Source organism: Erinaceus europaeus, chromosome 14, assembly GCF_950295315.1.
Source record: "Erinaceus europaeus chromosome 14, mEriEur2.1, whole genome shotgun sequence".
Taxonomy (NCBI): domain Eukaryota; kingdom Metazoa; phylum Chordata; class Mammalia; order Eulipotyphla; family Erinaceidae; genus Erinaceus; species Erinaceus europaeus.
In genome coordinates, this window is record NC_080175.1 from 46,769,791 (window position 1) to 46,797,250 (window position 27,460).

The 27,460-nt window shown below is 55.4% G+C and overlaps 1 protein-coding gene across 1 annotated transcript; it reads left to right on the top strand.

Annotated features, from left to right (window-relative positions):
- The first annotated feature begins 17,931 nt into the window (after window positions 1-17,931).
- Window positions 17,932-23,850, top strand: CBX4 (chromobox 4). The gene is made up of 5 exons (XM_007532962.3): window positions 17,932-18,220; window positions 18,364-18,407; window positions 19,554-19,619; window positions 21,462-21,528; window positions 21,728-23,850. Exons 1-5 carry the CDS (start codon window positions 18,152-18,154, stop codon window positions 23,117-23,119), a joined length of 1,638 nt encoding a protein of 545 aa, XP_007533024.1. The 5' UTR covers window positions 17,932-18,151; the 3' UTR covers window positions 23,120-23,850.
- Window positions 23,851-27,460: the final 3,610 nt, after the last annotated feature.

Consider the following 27,460-nt stretch of genomic DNA (forward strand, 5'->3'; position numbering starts at 1 on the left):
TCTCAGTATCCCCTCCTCTCCCCCAACCTCTGAACTAGTTGCCCTCCCATACACAGCAGACCACCAACTCCATTTTTTAGCTTATTTATTTATTTGGGTAGAGACAGAGAAATTGAGAGTGGAGTGGGAGATAGAGGAGAGAGATAGAGAGACACCTGCAGCATTGCTTTACAGCTTATGAAGCTTTCCCTTTGCAGGTGGGGACCAGGGGCTTGAACCCGGTCCTTGTGCATTGTAGCATGTGCACTCAACCAGGTGCGCCACCACCTGACCCTGACCCTCAACTCCCTATGCCTCACAGTTTCTCATTGCCAATTCCAGCCCTCCAACCAAAAAAACCCTGCCAGCCCCTGCAGCTTCCAGTGACTGTGTGTCTGCATGGGGATGTGTTGTGCATATACTGAGTGCATGTATGTGTACTGAGGGTATGTGTGTGCATGTACCTGAGTGTATGCATGTTCTGAGTGCATGTATGCATGTGCCTGAGCAATGCATGTACATGTACCTGAGTGTGTGTGTGTGTGTACTGAGTGCATAGCGTGCATGTACTGAGCTCATGCATTTGTGTGTGTGTCCTGTCCCCCCACAGCCCTCACTATCAGCCACCTACTAAAACTGCCCTCCAAGTTCAAGTCCACCTGCTCTGCCTCAGACCATTTTCTGTTTCCTCACGGCCTCCCTGAGCTTCCTCTTTCTCCTGGCACCTGATCTGCGCTGTGATTTTGAGGGAGTCACTCACTCTGGTTGTGCTGTGGCCCTGGCCCTGGTCTTCCTCAGATGAGCCCTCAAGGAGATGCCCTTGACCTTTCCTCTCTCCACTGCTGCCACTGCCCCCACCTGCTGGCCCAACCACAGCTGCAACCTATTTGAGTGTTCTAACAACTCTCACTGGGTCTGTACAGGGTGGGGAAGAACCTGGGGCCCAGGACCCCAGCCTTGCCCAGGTCAGAGGCAAACATCCAGCCTAGATAGTTTCTAGGCATCCTGCCCCCCAGCCCACCCTCAACCAGGCCATTTCAGTTCCACTTGCCAATCCACACATGTCCTGGTGACCCCCCCACCTCCACCCATCCCATGGGTCCCTGCTTCAAGTGGTAAGACCCTCACTCCTTTCTGTCTGGCTTTGCCCATCCCACCCTGTGGGGAGTGCTGTCTAGCTGTTGATCAAGTGTGGGGCTGAGGCCAGCCTGTGAGCAAGCAGCCTGTGCCAAATTCAGTCCACCTCCCAATGTTCTGCAGACCTTCATCCCAGAAGATGGGTGAGAGCCAGCTCCTCTGCAGATCAAGCAGGGTCTCTGGGTCTGCCTGCTGGGGATTATAAGTGCTCCAGGAGCAGAGTGAAGAGAGGTGCTCTGAGTATTCAAGGAAGCCGGCCCAGCAAAGGGGCTTATAGGGAAAGTCCCAGGGACCCCTTAACTCTGGATGTTCAGTAGTCAGCCAAACAGAGATGCCTCCCCTTTCAGTTCTGAGGGGCCCCAAGTCTGGAGTCAGGGTGTACTGCTGGCAATCCTTGGGGTGCCTTGAATTGTGGACATGCTATCAAGTGTCTGTGTCTGTCTTTGTGTGCACGTGTGTGTACCCAGTGTCCCTCTCCTAGGACATGAATCACCAGGGGCCAGGTCTGCCCTCGGAGCCTCATCTAACCTGCTCACACTCTGAAAAGCCTAATTTTCCAACTTGGTCCTATTCTTAGTTTGGGGTGTGTGTGAACTTGGGGAGGGGGTACTCTTCAGCTCCATTTGGAGCACCCAAGCAACAAAATGGGCAGCAGTGCGTGGGTATAGGGTGTGAATGAAGCCTACAAGAGCAGTCAGGAAAAGTCTAGAAACCAGAGAGCAGGGGGAAGAACTCAAGGGGACAACCTGGAGGTGGTACAGGGCCTAGATCACTGGACTTGAGGATGTCCTCACATGGGCCAGAATGATCCCCTACCCCATCCTTTCTCTCTCTCTCTCTCAGAATTGGAGGGGGTAAACTTGTGAGATCAGCAGAGAGGAGTGGGTGAAGAGAAGCAGGGAGGTAGCACAAAAGTAAGAGGACAGGTGTGGCAAGGGACAAGGCAGAGTCATTGGCTGCAGGTGGCAAATCAGCTGCCCTCTGGAGGAATGTGTCCCTCTTCACAGAGTCAGTGTCCCCATCTGAGACCAGGGGGAGAGCAGAGGACCTTCCTGGCACTTTAGTGAGAGCCACTGACAGGCCACCAGCCCCACCATGACCCTTGTCCACCAGCAAGCAGTATCCCCAGTGGGAGGGTTAGTCATAGGCACACAGAGCAGCCCCCTCCTGGCATTGCCCCTGACAGTGCCACCTCATAGATACCTAGGAGGTGGGGCTACATGCCTGGGTTCCAAGCCCTGCCCAGCACGGTGAAAGGAGAAGCCCTCCCACAGAGGCACCAGATCCTGGCCACCCCACCTGCTGGCCACCCTCTGAGGCCTGTGGGGAAACTGGTCATTAGGCCATCACCCACCCTGGCCTGGTCTTGCGCTCTGTGTCAAGCTGCAGGCTGGAGGGCACAGCCAGGGAAGTGGCCTGAAACCACTTGACAGATTCCAGCACACTAGGCTCTACCGGGGGATTTGGGACAGAACATAACCCAGACCTGAGCCGCAGGCAAAAACTGAGCTCTCAGAATATGTTCACATGTGTCCCAGACAGGAGTCCATGGAGTGGCAGCCATGCTGGAGCTCCAGGGCAGGACAAAATGAGACAGATAATCTCATCAGCAGCATTAGTACTGCTCACACACAGAAAAAAGACATGATGGCTTAATAAAAGAGAATATGAAAGCTCATTGTACTTAACTCTTCGTACTTTCTGAAAATATTTATTTATTGACATGAGAAAGAGAGAACCAGAGAATCACTCTGGCATATATGATGTCAGGGATTGAACTTCGGGCTCAGCTCTGAATTATGGTGGTACGGATTTATCCTGGGATTCTGAAGCCTTGGGCATGAGATTTTTTTTTTTTTTTGCATAGCCACTATAGTATCTCCCTTGAATGCCCCCCCCCACCTTTTTGTTGTTGATGATAGAGGCAGAGAAACATAGTGAAAGAGACCATAGCACACAGCTTCCTCCAATGCAGTGGGGGGTCAGGTTCAAACCTGGATTGTGCACATGACAAAGCAGTACACTGTCCACGTGAGCTATTTAGAGGCCCTGAAAATGAGGGGTTTGTAAATTATTCAGCACCAAGTACTACAACCACCCCACAAAAATCCAGCACAGAGCACTATGACTTTTCTATAGAAGCCCAGTACCAAGCAATGATCCTATAAAGACTGAGTTTTAATCACTGTGACCACCCTGCACATACTCAGCACTGACCACTACAACTTCCCTACAAAGAATCAGTACCAAAGACTTTAATGACCCTACAAAGACAGCTCTAAACACAGTAACTTCCCACAGAGACTCAACACAAAGCCCTGTGACCACCTTGCAAATACTCAGCAGCAAAGACTGTGAGCACCTTCCAAAGACTCAGCCTCAAGCACTAGGACTACCCTACCAAGACTCAGCTCCAAGCACTGTGCCTGCCCCACCAAAGCATTCAGGCCTGACTCACACAGTTGTGAAAGAGCCACATAACTGTCCCCTGTGCCGCGATGAAGGTGTCCACACGAGGGGCAGATGTATGTGTGTGGCAGCCTTCCAAGTGACAACTTCCTCCAGGGGCTCCCAAACCAAGGGGGTTAAACAATAGAAGTCTACTTTTGGGGTTCAGGCTGTAGTGCACCAAGTTAAGCACACATAGTATGAAACACGAGGATTTGCATAAGGATCCTGGTTCAAGCCCCTGGCTCCCCACCTGCAGGGGGAACACTTCACAAAAGGTGAAGCATGTCTGCTGGTATCTTTCTCTCTCCCTCTCTTTTTTTTAAAGTTTTTATTTTATTTTTTTTTAATTATCTTTATTTGATGGCTACAGATGGCCAGAAATTGAGAGGGAGGAAGAGGTAGAGAGGAAAAGAGACAGAGAGATACCTACAGCCCTGCTTCACCACTCATTAAGCTTTCTCCCTGCAGGTAAGGTCTCTCCTCCTCCCTATCGCTCCCTCCTCTCTCAGTTTCTCTCTGTCCTATCCAATAAAATGGAAAAAATGGCCGCCAGGAGCAGTGAATTCATAGCGCCAGCACCAAGCCCCAATGATAACACTGGAGGAAAATAAAAAACAGAGAGAGGGAGATGGATGGAAAGACAGACAGAAAAACAAACTGAGAGTAGATAAACAGGCAAATACACACATGATATGTAGATAAACTGGTAGTAGATAATACAGATAAACACCTGGATTTATACATAGACACAGAACTACTTGCACAAATAGAAATTGCTGGAGAGGGTACCCAGTAGAGTGCACGTGTTACCATGTTACACGTGACCATGTGCCAGGATCCCAGTTCAAGCCCCGGGTCCTCACCAGCAAGGGGCAGGAAATTTCACAAGTGGTGGAACAGTGTTGCAGGTGCCTCTCTTTTGCTCTTCTTTCTCTGATAAAATAAACAAAATAAATAAATATTAAAAAATAAAAGCATATTGAAAAAGTAAACTACACTGATATAAAATAAATGTCAGGGCAGATGGTGGTGCACCTGGTTAAGTGCACACATTACAATCCACAAGGACCTGGGTTCAAGTCCCCCATCCCCACCCACGAGGGGAAACTTCAAAGTAGAACTGAAGTAGAACTGCAGATATCTCTATGTCTCTCTCTGTATATCCCCCTCCCCTCTCAATTTCTCTGTCTCTATCCAATAATAAATGAACAAATAAATGTGCATTTAAAAATAAATAAAGATAAAATAAAATAAATGTCACTCAGCTCACCTAGACAATGCACTGTACTGCATGACCCAGGTTTGATCCCAGCCCCCACTGCACTGAAGAAAGTTTTGACATTTTTAAAAATCTTTATTTATTAGATAGACAGCCAGAAGTCAAGGGAGAAAGGGGTGATAGAGAAGCAAAGTGACAGAGAGACACCTGCAGCACTGCTTCACCAATTGCAAAGCTTTCCCCCTGCAGGTAAGGACCGGGGGCTGAACCCCAGTAATTGCACATTGTAATACGTGCGCTCAACCAGGTGCATCACCACCCAGCCCTGACATTTTTGACATTATGGTGTCCTGAACTCTTTCTCTGCCTCTTTCCCTGGTTCTCTCTCTCTCTCTCTCTATATATATATATATATATACATATATATATATATATATATTCTTTCATACGATTGAGAAGTTAAAATAAAATCTACAGCATCCTTCCTCACTAACACCACATAATGCTCTCACTGAGTTTTCCTTTCCAGACTCTGATCAATCAGCAGGCTGCACGGGTGTAGCTTTGCCCTAATGTTGGCTGCCATCTCCACTCACAGACCCTGCAAAGGGAAAGCAAAACTAAAGAGCAGCTGGAGCCTACTGGGAATGTTGTGTTCTCTGCTGGGTCAGGTCAGAGACAATCCCTTCACTCTCTGCAAGACCATCCCTGAGGCCATTCACACAGCCACAGTTACAGACCCCACCCTCTTCTCAGCTGAACCTACACCATTCACATATTCCCCTCACTTTCTTTACCTTCTCTTAGTATTTTATTTATTTACTTACTTATCAAATAGAGACAGATAAATTGTGAAAAGACAGAGAGGGAAAGAGCCCTCTGTAGGCCTGCTTCACTGCTCATAAAGCTTACTCCTGCGATTGGGGGCCAGTTACTTGAACCTGGGTCCTTGCATAGGGTAACGTGCACTCTACTGGGTGTGCCACGGGCCCTTGCCTTCACTTTCTCAAGTCCACACAGCCAGCTGTACACCACACAGGACTGAGATATACAGCACCTGCATCTCTCAAGGTCGGCGGCTCCATTGCTGGGTGGGAAAATCCCCCAGAAGGCAGCCCATGTCAAGGTGGACAGAAATCATCAGGCACAAGTGGGAACCAAGTATGCTATCTTGGCTCAAAATAAAACCCACCTGACCTTGAATGACATCTTGTTTCATGATGGCCTCACAGAATTTCTGGAAGAGTACTCGGACTCTGGACAACATCACACACCTCCCCAGACCTGCCTTGCAGTTGGCCATCTCTTTCCCAGCACCTGCTGTGTGCGGCACTGTCCAATGCTCAGGTGGACTGAGCAAGGGCCCCAAGCTAGAGGCTGCCAGTCCAGGGGAAAGGGGCCTAGAGGCCTCCTATCAGACTGTCCTATCAGACAATGAGGTGCTGGCAAGACAGAAGGCATGTTGGGGTGCAGGTGGGGAGCAGGGTCAGCTCACAGAGAAGGTGGCATTTGAGCAGAGACTGAAGAAGGCGAAGGACAGAACTGTGAGAAGGAGTGTTCCAAGCTGCAGGAGAGCGTATCTGGTGTGTCAAAGGCTCATTGGAGAGGGCCAGTGGGAGGAGTGAAGTGTTTGAGAGAAAGTGGGTGGAAGGAAGGTAACAGGGCAGGTCACATGGAGTCTTGGTGGCCTTTGTTGGGATGTGGAGCTGCTCTACCACTTGTGAGGCTGCATGTGGCGCCCCCATGTAAGGAGTGCAAGATGAGGGCTCAAATCCGGATCTCTGCCTATGGTAAGGTGTATACTCTACCAGGTGAGCTATCTCCAGGCTTCAACACATATTTCTTTTTATGAAACAGCAAAACAGAGTGCCTCTCTGTCATACATAATGCCAGGAAGAAGCAAGCAGACCACCCCAGTTACTGTCTGGAACAAGAGACCCCTCTCAAGGCCAGGGACACAACCCAGTGGTATTGCCCAGGAGGTGCACGTGAGAAGGCCCAGGTTCAATCCCTGGCTTCACCAGAGCTGAGTGCTGGAGGGAGCACCTGAACAGGGGCATTTGGGACTGGCAGGGAAATACAGGAGTTTCTTTTTTTTTAAGATTTTAATTTATTTATTATTGAGAAAGATAAGAGGAGAGAGAGAGAGAGAAAAGAACCAGATACCACTCTGGTACATGTGCTGCTGGGGATTGAACTCAGGACCTCATGCTTGAGAGTCTAGTGCCTTAGCCACTGTGCCACCTCCTGGACCACAATACAGGAGTTTCTCCTGGGGGAGGAGACAGGGGAGAAGGGTTATGAATGAGGGACAGTTGTCCCAGTGATCAGGGTGCTCTGTGTGCCAGTTCCAGGCACAAGACTTGTAGGAATGCAGCCTGGAAGGAGCCAGGAGCCTTGACAAGGAGGAGCCCTGGAGCTGTTAGTTCTGGGGACCCCACCCCACTCTGACCCATCTGCAGGGCTCTGAGCCTTGCAAGACAAGTGCCTAAGTGCTGAGGTTGACACTAGGCTGCTCAATACAGTGACAGGCTCACAAGGCAGCCCCTAACTGCGCAGCCCCTCTCTATTCAGCAGCCCTGGTCTTAAAGGTGCCCCTCTCTCCCAGGGAGGCCACTGGGCTCCCACAGCAGAAGGTAGGTGGGGGGTGCCCTCCACCATTCCCACTAGCACCCTACTTTCACTCTGCCCCACCCCCAGCTCCAGGAACTGCTGATAAAGTCCTTATGCACTTGGGGTGCAGTGGAGAATGGACAGATGACCCCCCCCCCTTAGCTGAGTCTTCCAGACTGGACCCCTGCAATGCAGGTGTGGCAGCCCTGCAGGGGGGCACTCTGTGTGCAGGGGGGCTCAGGCCTAGCCCTGGAGAATGGGTGCCTCCCCTACTGCCTTACCTTTTTGAGAATCAGCACCCCAGACTCAGACCTACCCCTGAAGGGCAGTCTCTGGACATCTTGTGGGATTCCTGGCATATGTGAGAGTTCCTGGGGGAAGCTGAGGAGTCAGTGGGCAAGGACAAAATCCAGTTCCTCCTGGCTCACTCGCTGAGCACCCTGTGACCCTCTGTCCACCAGGATCTATTTGGAGGAAGAAGCCAAGGTCAGGCTGCTGTGAAGGGGCCAGCATCCATGAAAGAGGGGGTGGGTGGGGGAAGCACTGGTCAGCAGTGTGTGGTGAGCAAGAGTGTGTGTGTGTGTGGGGGGGCTAGCTAGCTCATTGCTTTCCTAATTCCTGAATGACCCCTCTCTCCCCTGTGAGTATCTTGGCATGTTCTCTGGGTCTGAGCAATATTTCTGAATTTCTTTTTTATTTTTATGTATTTTTTAGATAGAAGCAGAGAAGGAAAGAGTGAGAATCTGAAGCTTCCTCCAGTGCAGCAGGAGCCAGGCTCCTACCCAGGTCATGCACTAGGAAAAGCAATACACTGTCTATGTGAGCTGTATCTGGTCTCCAAGCCAATATAGGAAGCCAGCAATGACCTTTTCAGGAGAGAGAGGCCCTTTCTCTACACACAGCTTCTCCCAAGAGATCCTATCATTTCTAGAGACTTAAAGAAAATGCAGGTTCTGAACTGGACAGGGAGGTGGAGTTCATCCATTTCTGAGCCCTCTGATTCCAATAAGTCACAAAACAGGGCACTACCCCATTCCAGTCATTACTGTCACACCAAGAGCCATCATCAGTATGCTGACACAGGCCAGATGGGCAGCTGGGAGAGAGAGCCCCACACACAGCCACACGGCTGAGGGAAGGGAAGGGGCGTGTGTTGGGCCCTGCAGTTTTCACCTACTTTGCCTGCATGGCTCAGGTCAGAGACTGTATTCTGAGTGAGGACAAGGCCACGAGTGCACACTCCATGCCCGTCACATATCCCTTGAGGGTGTGTGGCCCAGGAACAACAGCTGGCTCACCAGAGCAATCCTCACTCACCATGTTTCCATAGAGCTGCCTTCCCTTCTCTTCTCTTCTCTTCTCTTCTCTTCTCTTCTCTTCTCTTCTCTTCTCTTCTCTTCTCCTCTCTTTTTTCTCTTCTCTCCATTCATTCTTTCTTTCCCTCTTTCCTTTTATATGCAGCATCAAAGAATGAATTGAAAGCCTCACCCAGGTTCCATGCTGCCTTGGAGCAACCTCCCAGGCTGTTTTTGTTGTACTTATTGTCACCTGACTTTTCCACTCTGCCAACCTTTTCAGATAGAAACACAAAGAGACAAAGAGACAAAGAGACACAGACAGAGAGGGAAACACACCACAGCACTGTTTGAACTGGGTCATATGCATGGCAAATCAGGCACCCTCCCAGGTGAACTACTCCATTGACCTTTCTTTTTTTTTATTTTAGCAAATTACTCATTTACCTTGATGAGAGAGACAGAGACAGAAGACAGAGACCAGAACACTGTTCAGCTCTGGCTTATACTGGAGCCAGGAGTTGAAGCCAGGACTCCCCAGACTCAGGCATATAAATCTGATGTGCTATGGGCTGCAACACCTCACAGGCCTTTTTGTTCTTTTCTTTTTTTGTTTTGCTTTTGTTTGTTTGTTCTAGTTTAGACTGTGTGAAAAGAGAGAGAGAGAGATAAAGAGAAGGTATTACAGCACCACTCCACCATCCAGGGAGCTCTTCCCTATTGTCCATGGTGCTCCACTCTGCTGAGTGAGTCATCTTCAAGCCCCAGAGACATCATTCTTGAAACTTCTCTCAGAAGCAGCATTATATTCTAGCTTTTATGAATTCCGGGCCCTCTTGCCTTTGTAGATCCTTCCTCCATAAGGAAAATTATTTTGAATTTAGATTTCAAGACTGCATTGGTATAAAGATGGACACATTAGCACTATGTGGAAACATTTTCTTTTATTTCTTTTAGAAAGAATCCCATGCTACTTTGAAGGGCAATTTGCATGAATCTTAATTTTTTTTACTATATTTATTTATTGGATAGAGACTGCCAGAAATTGAGAGGAATGGGGGGTAGAGAGGAAGAGAGACAGAAAGACACCTGCAGCCCTGCTTCACTTCTTGTGAAGCTTTCCCCCCCTGCAGGTGGGGGTGGGGGGCTTGAACTCAGGTTCTTGCACATTATAAAACATGCATTCAACCAAGTGTGCCACCACCTAGCCACAAAACATTTTCTTCAATGGAAAGGGTTTTCCTTTTATCTAATTTTCTACAATAAATTAGATACACAATGAAATAGCATTCACTCTAAAAATAAGGAAGTCCTGGTACATGATTCAACATGAATGAAACTGACAGCAGATTAAGTGAAAGAGGACAAGCAAAAAAGAAGAAAAATAAATACAGCCTGGGAGAAGTCACAGTGGCTAAAGTGTTGGGCTCTTGAGTGTGAGGTCCTGAGCTTGATCCTTGGCTTCACATGTGCCAGAGTGATGTCCTGCTTCTCTCTCTCCCCCCTCATTAGTAAATGGTTAAATCTGTTTTAAAATAAAGTAGTCTAAATATGAAGTTTAAATCCCCTCCCCTCCTTCTGTTTTGCTGCAGATGGAGATGGTTTCTCTTGCTTCACAGCTGAGTAATATTCTTTTTTAAAAAATTTTGTATTAATTTTATTTATTGAATAGAGACAGCCAGCAATAGAGAAGGAAGGGGAAGACAGAGAGGGAGAAAGACAGCAAGACATGTGTAGCCCTGCTTCACCACTCGCAAAGCTTTCCCCCTGCAGGTGCTACAGAGTAATATTCCATGTGTGGGCATACCACATTTTCTTTAGCCAGTCATCTGTCAGCCAGCTCTTTGTTACCACATATTCTAGCCAGTCTAAGTAACAGCGCAGCACACATTGAGGTGGATGAAACATTGCGTGTGTGTCCATGGCTTTATATGTTTGTGTTCAGGAGAGAAACTGCTGGGTCATACAATCTTCTTGTTGTTTTTAAATACTTTACTATTTTCATTTTATGAGAGTTGGGTGGTAGCGCAGTGGGTTAAGCACAGGTTGCACAAAGCACAAGGACCGGCGTAAGGTTCCCGGTTCAAGCCCCCAGCTCCCCACCTGCAGGGGAGTCGCTTCACAAGCAGTGAAGCAGGTCTGCAGGTGTCTATCTTTCTCTCCCCCTCTCTGTCTTCCTCTCCTCTCTCCATTTCTCTCTGTCCTATAGTACAACGATGACAACAGTAATAACTACAGCAATAAAACAACAAGGGTAACAAAAGGGAATAAGTAAATAATTTTTTAATTTCATTTTAGTGGTCTGGAAGATGGTGCAGTGGATAAAGCATCGGACTCTCAAGCATGAGGTCCTGAGTTCAATCCCCAGCAGCACATGTACCAGGGTGATGCCTGGTTCTTTCTCCTCCTATGTTTCTCATTAATAAATAAATAAAATCATTCATTTTTTTTCATTTTATTATTATTATTTTACCAGATCTCTGCTCACTTCTGCCTTATGGTGGTGCAGGGGATTGAACCTGGGACTTCAAAGCCCTGGGCATGCATAAACCTTATTCTATCTACCCCACTCCAATACCTGTTTGTTTTATTTTTATTTCCTTTTTAAAATTTTGTCACCAGTGTTATCATTGTGGTTTAGTGTCTGTACCACAAATCCACTGCTCCTGGTGTCATTGTTTCTTTTTATTTGATAGGACAGAGAGAAATTAAGAAAGGAGGGGAGACATAGTGGGAGAAAGAGACACCTCTAGCACTGCTTCATGACTCATGAAGCTTCCCCCTTGCAGATAGGGACTGGGGACTTGAACCCGGGTCTTTGTGCATGGTAATGTGTGGGCTCAACCCAGGTCCCTGTGCATGGTAATGTGTGTGCCACCACCTGACCCTACTTATTTACTTTCTTTTTTCACATAACATTCACTTATTTATTTATGAGAGACACAGAGAGAAAGATACAAGAGATACCAGAGTCCTGTCCAGGTCTGGTTTATGGTGATGCTGGGGATAGATCCTGGGATCACAGAGCCTTAGGCATGAGAATAGTTTGTAGAACCATAGTGCTGTCTCCCCAGAACCACTACAAGCAAGGGAGATGCACAAAACATTGCCATCCATGGGCCTGGGAGAGAACCCAGGGACTTAGGCATGAGAGTCCTGCGCACTGCTGCTGAGCTGCCCACCACTCTTAGCTTTTGAGGAAGTAACATACCATTTTCCAAACTAGTTGCACCAATTTGCATTTCCACTAAACAGTACAGTGCCTTTGACCATGATTCTAAAATCTAACAATTAAAAAAGAGGGAACATTTTCTTGGACCCCTGTAAGTATTGTGGGTGCAACACACAATATCTCTGGAAGTAAGTATTGTGGGGGGGGGGGGGAACAAAAGCCTCCTAGGCCTGATGGGAAAGTGTGCACCTGCTCTCAATCTTTATCAAGGGAATCCTGACAGCTGCCCCCCAATTCCTTCCTTCAACCCAGCCTGCCAGAGCCCCAAAATAAAAAAGTACTGATCTTGACCTGGGACTTCACCCTGAGATAATCCACATTCTCAAGATGTATTCCAGTCAGGCTCCTGCCATCTGGGGTCACTGTCACCCTTAGAGGGGAGGGGTGTTGGGATCCCTCTCTCCACTGGCTGCTTGCCCCTTATGTCCTCCCCCACTTAGCAGCCCTTACAGGGGAAGAGGCAGCATTCCTCAGCCAAGCCAGTGGCTCTCCAGTGCAACTCCATTTGGGAAGGTGAGTTGCTGGCAAGACTGCTCCAGCCTTGGGGTATACTCACCCCACGTGAGCCTGCTCTGAGGGACAGTTGCACTCAGCCTGCTTCTCCCTGGCCCCAGAGAGCAGCTGTACAGGGCTAGATGTGTGATGCTCGTGACCTGGGGTTCCCTTAACGAAGAATCTACAGGTCTGCTCCTGTCTGCTGCTCACTGAAAGAGCAAGGAAGTCTCTACCAGGGCCCCGTTTGGGGGAGTAGGGTCCTCACTCCCCAGGCTCGTGCAGCTGGGGTTCAAAGTCCTACTTTCTGAGTGGGAAAGCCATGCTCACAGCCCGCAGAAGGCTTGTGTGTGGGGGTGGGTGGCTGGAGACCCAGCACTGGGGGCTTCCCTGTCCATCCCCCACTGCAGAGACCTGCCCGACTCTGCACCCAGAACAACTCCCATCAGTTCCTGGACGGCGCCCAGGGGCGGCCCCAACCTCCAGCCAGCCCGAGGGGAGCCCGCCCCCTAGGTGAGGGCGCAGGCAATGCAGGCTCCCCAGAGCTCTGTCCGCCCCCCCGCCCCGCCCCTCGCCCCGCCTCTCCCCTTCCTGCTAGCCTTAAACCCGCAGGTGAGACCCGAGTTAAGGCCCCCTGGGGAGTCGAAGGGGGACCTCTGGGGGCCTCGGGGACCTTTCCAGGGAATGGTCCTCCGGAAGAAACTGGGGAGGGGGACTTTTCGGACAAGGCGGGGGAAATCTTCCGGAGGTGGTGTGGACACCCACACATTTCTATCTGGATCCAGCCGGCGCAGCAGCCGTGGAGGTGGGGGTGCACTGGACACCTTGTGATGGGGCGGGGCAGGGCTGGGAGCCGAGCTTGGACACGAAGGAACGAAGTTGAGGGGGATCCTCAGCTCCGGAAGTGGTCCGGCCACGCGGACACACACAATACGGTCTTAGGGGAGCGCCCGAGGTGGCCCTGCCACTCTCCTACGCCCCGCGGCGCAGGCCGGCCTGTGCTCCTGCCGGGCCTCCAGTCTTCCAGGTCGCGTCACCGCGCCGAGAGCACCCCCTCTCTTTTACAGACACCCCCAGGTGTCCGGCAGGACTCGCCACGCTCCCTCCCGCCCCTGGGAATCGATCGTGGCCAGCGACGCGCAACCGTGGCTCCCAGCCCGCGCCCCTCCCCTCTCCCTCGCGGACTGCGGCTCCCGGCCCCGGGTGGGGGTGGGGTGTTGAGCCTTGAGGTCGCCCTGGCAAGGGGTGGAGACGACGGAGAGTGCACTTCGCCCCGCCCCTCGCCCGGGCCCCACCGCCCGGCTTGAACCCCGCGCAGTGCCCTGCTTGGGGCAGGGGGGTGGGGCCGTGTCCAGCCCTAGGAAGGGGTGCTAGCATGCCCTGGCTGACGACTACCTCAGGGTCCGCCTGGCGGTTTTTATTGCATTCCCGGGCTAGCGGCGGGGGCTCTAGGTCGGAAAAAGGAAAGAAAGAAACCCGCCGAGCGCGAGGGCCCCCTATGGCTTCGGGGAAGACGGAGACACGCGAGAGCACAGCGCAGGGGCAGGCGGGGGCGCCTGGGTGAAACCTCGGACTCGTGGACCCCCCCAGAGAAGAGCCCAGCCTGTTAGGGCCGTGGTCTCGCGGCGGCGGTGGCCGAGACTCGGAAAAGGACCTTTTGAAATAAGGGCGGGGGGCACACCTCCACGCGGGCTGAGCTCCGCCGCTGAGTTCTGGACCCAGCCGGGAGGCCGGGTGGGAATGCCCAAACGCTGGGGGGGGGGGGGTTCAGCCAGCCCTTGTCGCTGAAGCCCGCGCGTCCGGCCTTCGCCGCGCCCCCTGAGTGCCGCAATGCGGAGGCGCCGCCTGCGGGAGTCCTGGGCCCCCAGAATTGAAGGCCCAGGAAGCGACAAAGGGCCACAGTCGCGCCGTGTGGGGGGCCAACCGCATTCAGAATCCTGCCAAGCCCTCCCCCCGCGCCAGTCCCCCCCACCCCCGCCTCCCGAGGACCCGTGGGTGGGGGACACTGGAGTGGGGGCAGGGTGTTAGGGGGCTTCGCCGCCCACATGAAAAGCGACTCTGCGGGCGGTGTGACAAAGAGCAAGAAACATGGAGGTGGGGACACGAAGACGAAGGGCGCCACTCCTCGGAGTGCAGCCTCCCCGCACGACACCCCTCCCCCGCCCGCATTATCAGTGATCCCGGATTCACCGCTGCAAATACAAAAAGAATTTAAAAAATAATAAAAAGCCGCATGCCAGCGTTCAAGTTCTAGGCAGGTTCCGCTCCTGAGAACAGAGAGGAATGCGCTCCGTGAACACCGGGAGGGCCGCTCCGGTTGCCGTCGCTAATCAATCCTCCCCTGGCGCTTTGACGTCCACCTCCGGGAGCCGGGAGCCGCCGGGCGGAGGGCTCCAAGGACCGCAGGGCCCTGCCCGGAAGGCGTGGGGCGCGGCCTGGACCCCAGCGGGCCGCCGATCGGCTGCCCGCAGGGCCCTGCGGTCCAGGAGGCGGTTTGCATTAGAAGTCGTTTATTTCCTCGGGTGGGCGCCAGTCCTGCCGTGCGACTCGACCCCTGAAGACGCCCCTTTCAAGTCCTTGGCTCCCCCGGGTCACGATTTGAGAGAGCGAAGGTGTGAGGAAGGCGAAGTAGAATCGGTCCTCTCTTGGGGCCCTTGAAGGGCCCCTGCCCGAAGTAGGTTCAGGGAAGTTCCCGCCCTCCTCAGAACCCGAAGACACTGCGCATCTGGCTGGGAGGGGGCGGTGTGGAGCCCACACACCGAGGACCCTTCTCTGGAGTTCCCCGAGGGGCTCAGAACACCCCGGACAGGAGGCAAGGGCCCCGCTGGAGGCTCAGGGAATATCAAGCTTAAAGCTTGGCAGGCCCTAGGATCCCTCCCGGAGCTCGGACGCGGTTGGGGGCGGCAGGGGAGGCCCCTCGAGATTCCCCGAGGGGCTTGGGGGCGGGGGCGCACGGGGAGTTTCTAGGGCGCGTGTGGCTCCCGCACTCCTAATTCTATTCCTGTCTCTCCCCCGCCCCGGCAGCCCAGACTAATGGGGGGGGGCACTGAGCCCCCTCACTCTGCTGGCTTTGAGGAGCTCAGGCTGGGCTGCGGAGGTGAGCCCAGGGTTATGGCTGGCGGCCACTCCCAGTCTCCCGCCCCAGCCCAGGAGAAAATGAGTAACCGCTGGTGGGGATCGTGTGCCCTGTTCGGCGGGTGCTGGTGGATCTCGGTCCGCAGAAAGGCCGGGGGCGGTCAGCTGGGGACTCCGGCGGCTTCTCGGGAATTCTGGGCGGCCCCAGCGCAGTCCTGGGGGAGCTTGGCGGCTGCCCGCCCCGCCACTCGGCAACTCCAGCCCAGAACGCCCTTGTTGGCGGGCGGGAACCACTCCTCCCAGCTCCACCGCAAGCCCAACCCGCCTCCTGCAAACTGGCCGTCGGGGCGGTGATCTGCCGACTGGCCCCGGGGTAGCGGCGCAGACCTAGGAGCGCAGGATGCGGCCAAGCTGGAAGGGTCCCTGGCGCCGAGGCTGTGATGGACACTCTCTGACTTCGGCGCCCCCTGAGCGCGCCCCAAGGAAACACCCACTGTAAATAGATTTTTCCAGGGGGTTTCACTCGAGGAAGTTTAGCCCGTCCTTGATGGTGGGACTGCCCAGAAAGTCTCTGCACACTTGTGGAGGGGGTGGAACTGACTCAGTGTGGAGCGTCTATTGTCACCAACTGGGTCAGCTTGGAGGACCCTTCTCTGTGTGGGGTGTGACAGTTCCTCTCTCTGGGCAGTGGCCAGGAAGATTACAAACAGAAGATCCCCTTCTTGTGTCCTCCTTCCCAAAGAAGCTGCCTCCCTAACTTCTAGAGACACCCCTCCCCAGCCCCTGGGCTCCTGGCAGCGCCCACCTGGGCCAGCGCGTCCCTGCCCCATGGTGTCCCTGCTCGCCAAGCTCTGCTCTGCACCTACTGCCTCACTGGGCAGCGGCCAAGACCCGCACACCCTGGCGCCACTTCTGGGCAGGAGCCAGGCGGCTCTCGATTGGGGCCGCTGCAGGCAAGCCAGAGCCCTGGAGGTGGAACCGAGGCATCAGCGTGGGACTCCTTCAATGCCAACCTATCTGCAAGTTGCTGCCGCCGCCGCCAGGGACAACACAAGCCCCTCACCCGCTGCCCCAGGCCTCGCTGAGCCTCCACCCCGCTTCCCGCGGGAGGGCTCCTCGCCCGCCCCCTGGAGCGCTCGGCTCCTGTTCTTTCGTGCTTTCTCCTTGGACACTCCGCCAAGGGATTGCGCAAGCTTCCTGCTCCCGCTCCTCCGAGGGGCCAGACCCGGGGTCCCAGGCACACCCGGCGGCGGCGCGCCCTTGGCCCTTGCACTGGGTCTGCCCTGCCTTTCTCCCCGGGCTTCCTCTCCCTCTCTCTACCTCTCCTTCTCCCTCTTTCCTTCCCTCTCTCTCCCGGCCCCGGACCCCACCGAGCTCCAGGTCGGGCAAGTGGCGCCCTCGGGAGGCAGCGCGGGACGCCGCAGCTCCCCCAGCCGGACGCGGCGCACAGCGAGGCCACGCGAGGTGCTAAACTTCACACTCGGCGGCAAGTAGGGCCTCGTAGGCACCACCTGAGCTAAGCAGCCGCAGGGAGCCGGGGGACGCGGATTCTTGAGGAACAAGGAACGCTAGCCTCTGCGACCTCCCAGGTGACCTCCCTTTGGAGCCGCCTTGCTTCGCCCCCGGCTCAGCTTCGACTTCATCTCGGCACACCCGCACCTCCTTTCGTTGCCCTTCCAGGACCCCGCGAAGTGCAGGTCCCCTGGATGACCTGGATGCCCATTCTGTTCCCCAATTGTTCGGCAGTGGGGAGCGGCTGGAAACAGGGTATCCCTGCCCGCCCCGCCTAGTAGGCTCTGGGGACGCCCCCCCCCCATCCCCGGCCCCACTGGCAGGGCCGAGTATGCCATGCCAGCTCCCCGCCCGCCTACCCCTGTGTCCCCTTTTTCTGTCTTTCGGCTCGCTCCCCAGCGATCCTTGGCACCTCTCTCCTCCTCCTGCCCCTTCTTTCCCATTCCTCGCCCTCCTAAATGCACTAAGGCTGGAGGGCGGGGCGCTGTGCTGGGGGGCCCGGATCCCGCCCCCTGCCGACGGCTCCCGGAGCGTCCCCGCTGACGCAAGTCGGCGCAACTGCAAACTGCAGTGGGCGCTTCCGTGGCCCCCCGCGGGGGTCCCCGGGCGGCGGGACGGGCCTAGGCTTCGGGACCATCGCAGGCTGCTCGAGCAGTGCACCCCCGTCTGCCCTGGCAGGCACCTCTCTCCTCCCCGGCTCCTGTACCCCTCTCCAGCCTCACCCCCCCCCCTTGTCCAGACGCAGAGATCCCTCCCCCGGCACCACCTCGGCTCCCTCCCCACCCCCCCCTCCACCCCAGCGCTAGCCTCCTCCCCCAGCCGCCCAGGCCCCGGGCCTCCGGTAGGCCCGGCTGCGCCAATCCCCGCCGCGGCCCGCCCCCTGACGCCGCAGCCCAGAGGCCCCGCCCGCTGACGTTCGGATTTGCATGAGTTCTTGTGCTGCCGCGGCCCGGGCTCAGTTGTCTGAGCGAGCGCGTTCTGCAGCCCGGAGCCCGGAGCCGGGTGGGGCCGGCGGGGTTGTGCGGGCAGATCTGCTGTGCGGACGGCGGGGGCACCTCAGACCGGGGCGGCAAACAGGAGCAGGGAGAGCCAACAGCGTCTGCAGCCGTGCCGGCCACTCGCGCTCCAGCGTTCTCCGGCGGGGCCATGGAGCTGCCAGCTGTTGGCGAGCACGTCTTCGCGGTAGAGAGCATCGAGAAGAAGCGGATCCGCAAGGTCTGGCTGCGCGGGGTCGGCTAGGGCCCCGGGGCAGCGGCGTCCCGAGCAGCCCGCGAGCGGCGAGGAGGGGGTGGGGAGGCTGCGGCCGGAGCCCGGGACCCCGCGGAAGCTGATGGAGTGCTGTCTCTTCCCTCCCGCAGGGCAGAGTGGAGTATCTGGTGAAATGGAGAGGCTGGTCCCCCAAGTAAGTGGCGGCGGGGAGCCGGGGCGCGGGCGGCCGGGCTGGTGGGGCGGCGGGGGGAGCGGGCGGGAGGCGGGGTGGAGGGAGGAGGGGGTGGGGAAGTCGGTGGCAGGCACTGGGGAAGCCGAGCTGCCGAGCCCGAGCCCGAGCCCAGCGTCCTGTGTTGTGCTCCGAGCTCCGGGAAATGCCATCACTAATTTATGCGCTAAAAAGAGCCGGCCGAGCTGGCGAGCCGCGGGGCCGAGCGGGGAGGCTGGCGGAGGGAGGGAGGGCGCAGGCCCTGAGTGATGTACAGCAGAAAATGGCTTCTTTCCCCTTTCCCTCCACCGCACGGCTCCATATTGCAAAACCAAAAAAAAAAAAAAAATCAAAAAAATTAAACAGCAACTAAGACGCACGGGTGTGCCCCTGCCCTCTTGGTGGTGCAGCGAGGGGGGCGGAGGGGCAGGAAATGTTGGGGACTGTCATTGCCGAGGTTTTAGTGGTTTTTTTTTTTTTAATTTGAAATGCGAAGCACCGGATGGAGACTGACGGCGCAGGCACACACACACACACACACACACACACACTCTCTCTCTCTCTCTCTCTCTCTCTCGCACACAGAGGCATATTTGTGTGCTGCAGAGTATTTGGGGGTGCTTTTGGGTGACAGCGGGCTCCAGGGCAGCACCGGGGTGTGTTGTGGGGGGGAGGGCTGGGCTGCCAGTGATCGGATTAGGGGTCATATGGAGAACTGCAGGAGCCCAGAGTGGAGCCAGGGAGAGACCCACAGCTGGGGAACAGGCACAAGGGCTCAGTCGTGCCCCTGGCCTGCTCTGCACTGGGGCTTCTTGGGAGCCAAGGGGCTTTGGAATATGTTGCGGTGACATGCTTAAAATTCTTGACAACTGCAAAATAAATGGCTAGTTTCATTTTCTCGCCCCTACCCTTTCTTCTTCCCCTGGTGTGTTTATTTGGACTTGTGGGGTGGAGTGGAGTGGGGAGCTGCGACAGGCTTGCAAAAGCAGAGCCCCCACCCCATCCCACTGCTGTGGCCACAGCTAAAGAGCTTTGGGTTCCTTGGAGCCTTATGTCACACTCCCGACCTGGAGGCAGCACAGCAGGCCCCGGTTTTTACACCATGTCCCACCCTCCCTTCTCCCTTGCAAGATATAACACGTGGGAACCTGAGGAGAACATCCTGGACCCGCGGCTGCTGATCGCCTTCCAGAATAGGTGAGCGTACCCCACGCTGCCACTGCCTGCAGCTGTGACCGTATAAGGGAACGTGAGAAGGGGCCGGCAGGAACACCCCCCCAACACACACACACACACACACACACACACACACCCTAAACCGACTGGATTGTGGCCTCAGTGGCTGTAACCCATGTCCTTGGAAGTTGCTGTGGGGGCAGGGCAAGGGAGGAGAGGGCAGGCTGGGGATCTTGGGGGGGGGGGGAACTGTGGGAAGGGCATGTGCATGGATGGCCTTACAGCTGCTCCATAGGATAGATAAAGTTGGAGCTGCAGGCCACTTCTGCCCCACCGGGGTCCCCTGTCCTGCCAGCCTTGGAGCCCCACCCCCAAGCTAGGTGTCACAGCCCTGGCCGCTTGGAGGCAGCTGGCAGGGCAGGTTGGGAGGAGCTGGCATTATGAAACCTCCCGGTGACCTGGAACTGAACTTAACCTGTTGGGGGGCTGGAGAGAGTGGATGAGGCCTAGAGCCCCACTAGCCTCACCCCTCAGTGAGCTTGGGCTAGGGAGTGGGGCAGGTTCTTTCTGGCCTGGGTGTTCTTCCTTGGACTACTTGGAGCTCATGGCCAGGGCAGGGGGAGGAGGCACTGCCCTAAGGGGTGAGAGGTGTGAGGTTCCTTCTGCCATCTGCACAGATACTTGACATTCTGCAGCAGCTGGATACAGCACTGGTGGCTGTGCTTCTCTGTTTTGGGGGCAGTCCGAAGGGGGAGGGCTGGGAAGGAGCTGCTGTAGGTGCCCAGCTCTGCCATTCTGCCTTCTTACACCCTCCTCCACCCTTTCATTTTGCATTATTTCCTGTAGCCACTTTGGGGCTGAAAACTGTCCATGCTAGACCCCAGCAGTGACCGGTGTGTGGGGAGGAAGTGCTTTCTCTCCAGGAGGCAGGGGGCTACAAGGAGGAATCCTCTCCCTTCCCCACCTGGGAGTTCGCCACCCTGTAACCATGTCAGCGGCTGATGCCACGTTGCATAATGGGTCCCCGAAGATCTCAGGCACGGGCTGTTGCAATGCCATGCAACTTCGGAGTCAGGCTCCGTTTGGGGGCTCCCCTGGGGTAACCCACAGACCGGGAGGGGTCGGGGTAGTCCAAGGGTGGGCTGCCACTTTAGTCCTCACTAGAGAGCAGCCCATCCCACTATGCTGCGGAATCTTTGGGGCTGTCTTCAAGTCAGCCTCCCACTTCCTGGCTGAAGGAAGGCTGCCAGCTCCTTGGACTGTGAGCTCGATTAATAATTTGGAAATTGAGGGGACTGGAGGGGGCAGCCTTGCCTCAGCTCCCCACCCAGCCCCTGCCTGTGGGGTCTCCAGCCTCACCTGGTGGCCGCCCACCTGGCCTCCTGGCCCTTCTAAGGCCCCCACCCAGGCCCCTAATTGGCTCATTTGCCACTGTGTAAACAAGGGCACTGCCCCTCCCCCTGTTTAATGCCTGGCCTTTAAGCTGAGGAGCCCTCCTTTCTGCAGGCAACTCGTTATCTGAATCTTAATGAGGTCATTAGCATCCGGGGCCTCTGTCAGGAGGGCCCGGGACCTGGACACACCTCTTCTGAATTTGGTTGCCTCTCTGGATCCCTGGTGCCCACCCCGTGTTGCTACAGAGCCCTGAGTCCCAAGCACCACTGCCCCCCATCTCCACTGCTGGACACTCCAGTGCAGGTGTGGTCCTCGGAGTTGGGGGTGAGGGTGCAGCAAGGGTTGGTGCTCAGGTAAATTGGGGTTCTGGGATTAGCCAGGGACCAGTTAGCTGTCTGCTTACCGAAGGAGGGGGGTCTCCACCACTGATTTGGAGCCTGAGGTTAACAGTGTTCCCCCAAACCCCAGGGAACGGCAGGAGCAGCTCATGGGCTATCGTAAGAGGGGTCCGAAGCCGAAACCGCTGGTGGTCCAGGTGAATACCATCTGCTGCCCTGGGGAAGTTTACCCTTGCTCTTGTCTTGGGGGGGGGAGTGTTGGGCGGGGCAACCCCAGAGCTCCCAGTTCTGCTGCCTTTCTGCCCTGCCTCCTGTGCCCCGCCCTCTCTGCTCCGTGGCCCACCTGGCTGGGGCGAGACTTCACACTCTGCTCACCTGCCCACCCTCCTCCCGCAGGTGCCCACCTTTGCCCGCCGTTCCAATGTGCTGACTGGCCTGCAGGACTCATCTGCGGACAACCGCACCAAGCTGGAGCTGGGCACCCAGGGCAAGGGCCAGGGCCACCAATACGAGCTGAACAGCAAGAAACACCACCAGTACCAACCTCACAGCAAGGAGAGGGCGGGCAAGCCACCACCGCCTGGCAAGAGCGGAAAGTACTACTACCAGCTCAACAGCAAGAAGCACCACCCCTATCAACCTGATCCTAAGATGTACGACCTGCAGTACCAGGCCGGCCACAAGGAGGCGCCCAGCCCCACCTGCCCGGACCTGGGTGCCAAGAGCCATCCACCGGACAAGTGGGCTCACGGCGCAGGGGCCAAGGGCTACCTGGGGACGGTGAAGCCTCTGGCCAGTGCGGCGGGAGCGCCGGGCAAAGGCTCGGAGAAGGGGCCCCCCAACGGCATGGCGGCGACCCCCAAGGAGGCGGTGGCGGGCAACGGCATCGGGGGCAAGATGAAGATCGTTAAGAACAAGAACAAGAATGGGCGCATTGTGATCGTGATGAGCAAATACATGGAGAACGGCATGCAGGCTGTCAAGATCAAGTCCGGCGAGGCGGGCGGCGAGGCGCGGCCCCCGGCGCACAAGAAGCGGGCGGCGGATGAGCGCCACCCGCCGGCCGACCGGACCTTCAAGAAGGCGGCGGGGCCGGAGGAGAAGAAGGCTGAGACCCCCTCCAAGCGGCGGGAGGATGAGGCTCAGGGGCCGGGCGACACGCAGCTGCAGGACGGCGGCCCCCGCAAGCTGTCCCCCGACAAGGAGTCCTTCGGGGAGCCGCTGCAGCTCACCACCAAGCCCGACCTGCTGGCCTGGGACCCGGCCCGGGGCTCACACCACCATCACCACCACCACCACCATCACCACCATCACCATGCGCTGGGCCTCAATCTGGCCCACACACGCAAGCGCTGCCTGTCCGAGACGCACGGTGAGCCCTGCAAGAAGCGTCTGACTGCACGCAGCATCAGCACCCCCACCTGCCTGGGGGGCAGCCCGGCTGCCGAGCGCCCACCCGACGCGCCCCCCGCCCCTGCTGCCACTCTGCCGCAGCCCGAGGTCATCCTGCTGGACTCGGACCTAGATGAGCCCATAGACTTACGCTGTGTCAAGACGCGGGGTGAGGCGACTGAGGTGCCAGGCGGCCTGCAGGTGAAGCCCGAGGCCCCCTCCAGCTCACCGGGGGTGGTGCTGCCTGCCGTGGCCCAGCAGCCGCTGTCGACCGAGGCCCAGGACGAGCCTGAGGAGCCGCTGAGCGAGTTCAAGCCCTTCTTTGGAAATATAATCATCACCGATGTCACTGCGAACTGCCTCACCGTCACGTTCAAGGAGTACGTGACAGTGTAGCCCGTAGGATTGGGAAAAGGACGCGCCAAGGGCCATGGGGAAGCTCTTGCTGCGGGCTGCTGCGCCCCGCACGGGGTAGGCCAGCGAGCCGGTGGGGCACCTGCACCAGTCCCTCCCACACGGTGCCTGCAGGGATCCCGCCAACCTGCACATCCAAGATTGGGCTACGCTCCTGCCCCCTCTCGCCCCCCCCCCAGACTGACAGGGCAGCCGGGGCTCAGAGTTATAGTATTATATTTTAACCGTGCTAACTTGTCAAGTGCAGACTTCCCTCCCGTTTGTACGTGGTGTTCTTATTGAAATGTATTGTCTGAGCTCAAAAAAAAGGCCCAACCCCCCCACACACTTTGGGCTGATATCTATATCTATATATATATATATTTATTTGTAGGTATTTATATATTGAAATATAAAAGCCTAGATTTATGGAGTCTTCTCTAGATCACGTTATATTCTATATCAGACAAAACTATTTTCTTTTGCCCTTCCTTACCCCTTTATTCAGTATCTTGGTTTCTTTCATCCCCCTTTCCAGGAACTGCAATCCAGTAACCTTGGTATATATTTTTTGATACTGTACACATGGATGTGTTGTTTCTATGTGCAAAAAAAAAGTTTGTTAAAAGGCTAAACGAGCTCTTTAGAAACTGCTGCTACTAGAAATGTCTAAACTATAAGCTTCCAATTATTACCTGCTTGAATGTAAATATTAAATGGAGATGTTGAAGGTGCCTGTTGGCTATCTGAGCTTAGCGGAGTGGGGAGTGAGGCACTGGCTTGGGAGGGGTTGAGTTTTCAGTGCGTTCCTACTTGGGAAGCCCCGCCTTTGCGGGAGTGGGCCAGGCTGGGAGGTGCAAGGATCCTCTTCTCCCCTATAGTCTGGGAATCGCAATCTGGCAGACTGGGGGCTCCTTGGGGTGGGGTGCTATGCTTGGCTCGACCCTGGGGTTGGCTTGAGCAGGGGAAGAGAGGAGAGGCGCACAGGTGAGCCCACAGCGCGGACACGTGGGTGAGGCCCGGCTCATGCTGCCCTCACCAGCCAGCCATCGGGCGTGGCTTTGACGCGGCAGGGGTGTAGCTTCCTAATCCTGCTCCCTAGAGCAGGTTCTGCGGGCAGAGGACCCTCCCACCCTCTCCGCGTCCCTGGGTGACAGCGCCGGCTGCCCTGCCCCGCCCCGCTGAGGAAGTCGGCGAGTCTCTATCTCCCCCCAGGCTCCCCGGAAACCACCCCGCAGTGGCTGGGGGCGTGGCGCGGGGCTGACTGGAGGGGGGGCGGCGGTGATTAGGGGGGGAGCTGCGGGGCTTCTGGCAGTGGGGTGCAGCCCTGTAGAGTCCCACTTCTTTAGTGAGTGGAGGGGTGTGCGACCCCATTTCACTATTCAGTCCACGTTGAGCTGGGTGGCAGAGCTGGCTGGGACCCCGAATTTGGCTGGACGGGAAGGGCCGACCTCGGGGTGCAGTGGTCTTGGTGGGCTTTGGGGAGGCGGGAGAGCTTCCTCCTTCCGGCGCCTGGTGGACACGGGGCAGCCCCCGGCCTCTAAAGCCCCCAACGGGGCCCGGGCTGAACTCGCATTAGGCGCCCAAAGGTCAGCGCGGTCTTGCCTGGGGGAAGAGGCGCCGCAGAGTGGGGGGCGGGTGGTGGCAGAGCGAGCTGGGTAGAGAAGGGGGTGGGGGTGGAAGGCCAGGAGGGCGGGGAGGCCTGAATGCGGACACTGTGGCCAGTGTTGGCGGCTGGCCACCAGCGGCTGGGGTGGGGGAGGGGAGCCCGCGGGGTAAGGGGAGGGAAGGAATGGAAGTTCTTTAAAAAAAAAGTTGGGAGTTCTGAGTCCTGACTTTAGTGAGCCGGTCCCTGCTTGGCCCCAGCACCCTGTACCCGTAGTGGAACGAGCTCTCCTCTCCCCCATGGTAGTGAATGTCCTCTGTCACCCGGGAGTCAGGGAGGGGCAAGCAGCTGCCCCTGGCAAGGTTCCTGGCTGCGGGAGAGGCTGCCCCTCACGGCCAAGGACACAAAGGCGCATTCCCGCGCAATGGGGAGCCTTGCTTTTCCTAGAGAGGGGCCCTAGAAAAATGGGGTGTGTGGGGGTTGCCCCTTGTCCAAGGCAGCAGGCCAGTTGGTGTCTTAGGAATGAGCCTTAGCCCCCTAGGGGTGCCCTGCCCACCCAATGGTCAGGCTAAGCCTGGGACCTGGGGGCAGGGCTGTAGAGGGAGGGTGCCATTCCTGAAAACAAGGCAGAAACAACACCCACTGTCCTTTCTCCAAGGTGTGGCCTGCGGGTGACCTGAGGCCTTGCACTGCTGGGGCTGGGGCTGGGGCTTCTCAGAGAGGAGGCCATGGAGGAGTCTGGGGCACTTGGAATGCTGCTGAGCTGCCAAGTCTCACCCCCAGCCTGCAGTGTCCAAGACACACTCTGGTGCTAGGATCCAAGGGCAGCAAATGGCTTGATAGCAGAGCTGCCTTGATGTATCAGGCACCACTTGAGGACCACAGCTCCCAGGGCATGTGGCCACCACCTGGTTCTGTGCTCATTCAGACCTAGGTGTCTTGAGTCAGAGTTATAGAGAGGGACCCCCTGTAGGGAAAGTACCTGGTTCCAGCACAGTCCCCACTGCACTGATGGGAGCTTTGATGCTGTTTTCCCTCTCACTATCTACCTGAGAGAAAGAATAAAAACTTTAAAAAATTTATTTATTTCCCCTTTTGTTGCCCTTGTTTTTTTCATTGTTATTGATGTCATCAGTCTTAGACAGGATAGAGAGAAATGAAGAGAGGAGGGGAAGACAGAGAAGGGGAGAGAGACACCTGCAGATCTGCCTCACCACTTGTGAAGCGACTCCCCTGCAGGTGGGGAGCCAGGAGCTTGAACTGGGGTCCTTATGCCAGTCCTTGTGCTTTGCTCCAAGTGTGCTTAACCCGCTGCGCTAAAAAATTTTTGAATGGCAGCATGGATGGTGACAACCCCCATAGAAGCTGCCCCCCAGGCCTGTGCACATGGGCCTGTAAAGCTATGTGCAGGGCTTGGGACCACTCTAAGGTCCTGGGGCCCTGGCACGGAGCAAGGGTCTGGGAGAGGTAGACTGCCTGACCTGTTCTGTTCTGCCTCCTCCTGGCTAGAGCCCTCAGTTGAGTCTGGGGCAAAGAATCTCTCGGAGATTGGCAAGAGAGAGAAGAGTAGGTTCTCAACTATACACACTAGGACATGTTTTCTTCTGTGGTGCTCCTTTCTGATAGTGCTGTGTCTTGGACATGGAGACTGGAATTCATGTGTTCATACCTGTACACAACCCCCTTCTCATGTTCAGCCCCCCCTCCAGTGTTTGCACTAACCTTGGACTTTACACGGGGCATTTCACAGCTAGGGTCACCAGGCAGGGTGCATAGAGTCTAGGATCATGGTCTTGCTGGAAAAGGCAGCTTTAGCCTTCCAAGCTTAGGTTTGATCCCCAGTATTGCACGTGCTTTAATGTTGACAAATAAACTTTTGTTAAAAAAAAAAATTGGGCTGGGTGGTGGTGCACATGGTAAAGCAGGGCTACAGGTGTTTTTCTTCCTCTCTTTTTCTCTATCCCTCCCCTTCTCTTTCAACTTATCTCTCTGTCTCTATCTAATAAATATATAAAGTGATAATTTTTTAATAAATAAATAAAAAACAATAAGCCTTTCATATAAAAAATACAAGTAAGAAAACAAAGCAGGGCACTGGGTAGTGGCACAGCGGGTTAAGCACACATGGCCTGAAGCTCAAGGACTGGTCTAAGGATCCTGATTCTAGCTCCCAGCTCCTCACCTGCAGGGGGGTCGCTTCAGGTCTGCAGATGTCTATCTTTCCCCCTCTCTGTCTTCCCCTCCTCTCTCCATTTCTCTCTGTTCTCTCCAACAACAATAATAACAATATTACTAATAACAACAATGATAAACAAGGGCAACAAAAGGGGAAAAAATAGCCTCCAGGAACAGTGGTGCAGGCACCGAGCCCCAGCAATAACCCGTAGGCAATAAATAAATAAATAACACAAAACAGAACTTGGACTGTTGTTGGTTTGTTGCACCAAAGTAAAAGACTGGAGTGCGGAGGAGGGTTCAGGTCCTGGATAATGGTGGCAGAGGAGGAACTAATGGGGTTGAATGGAAATGTGGAAAACTGAGAAATGTTACACATGTACAAACTACGGTATTTTACTGTTGACTATAAACCACTAATCCCCCAATAAAGAAAACTTTTTTAAAAAGTATGAGGAAAATTCTAAAAAAAAAAAAACAACCCTGAGAAATGTTAAACATGTTCAAACTACTGTATTTTATTTTTGTTACTACATTTTATTGTTGACTGTAAACCATTAATT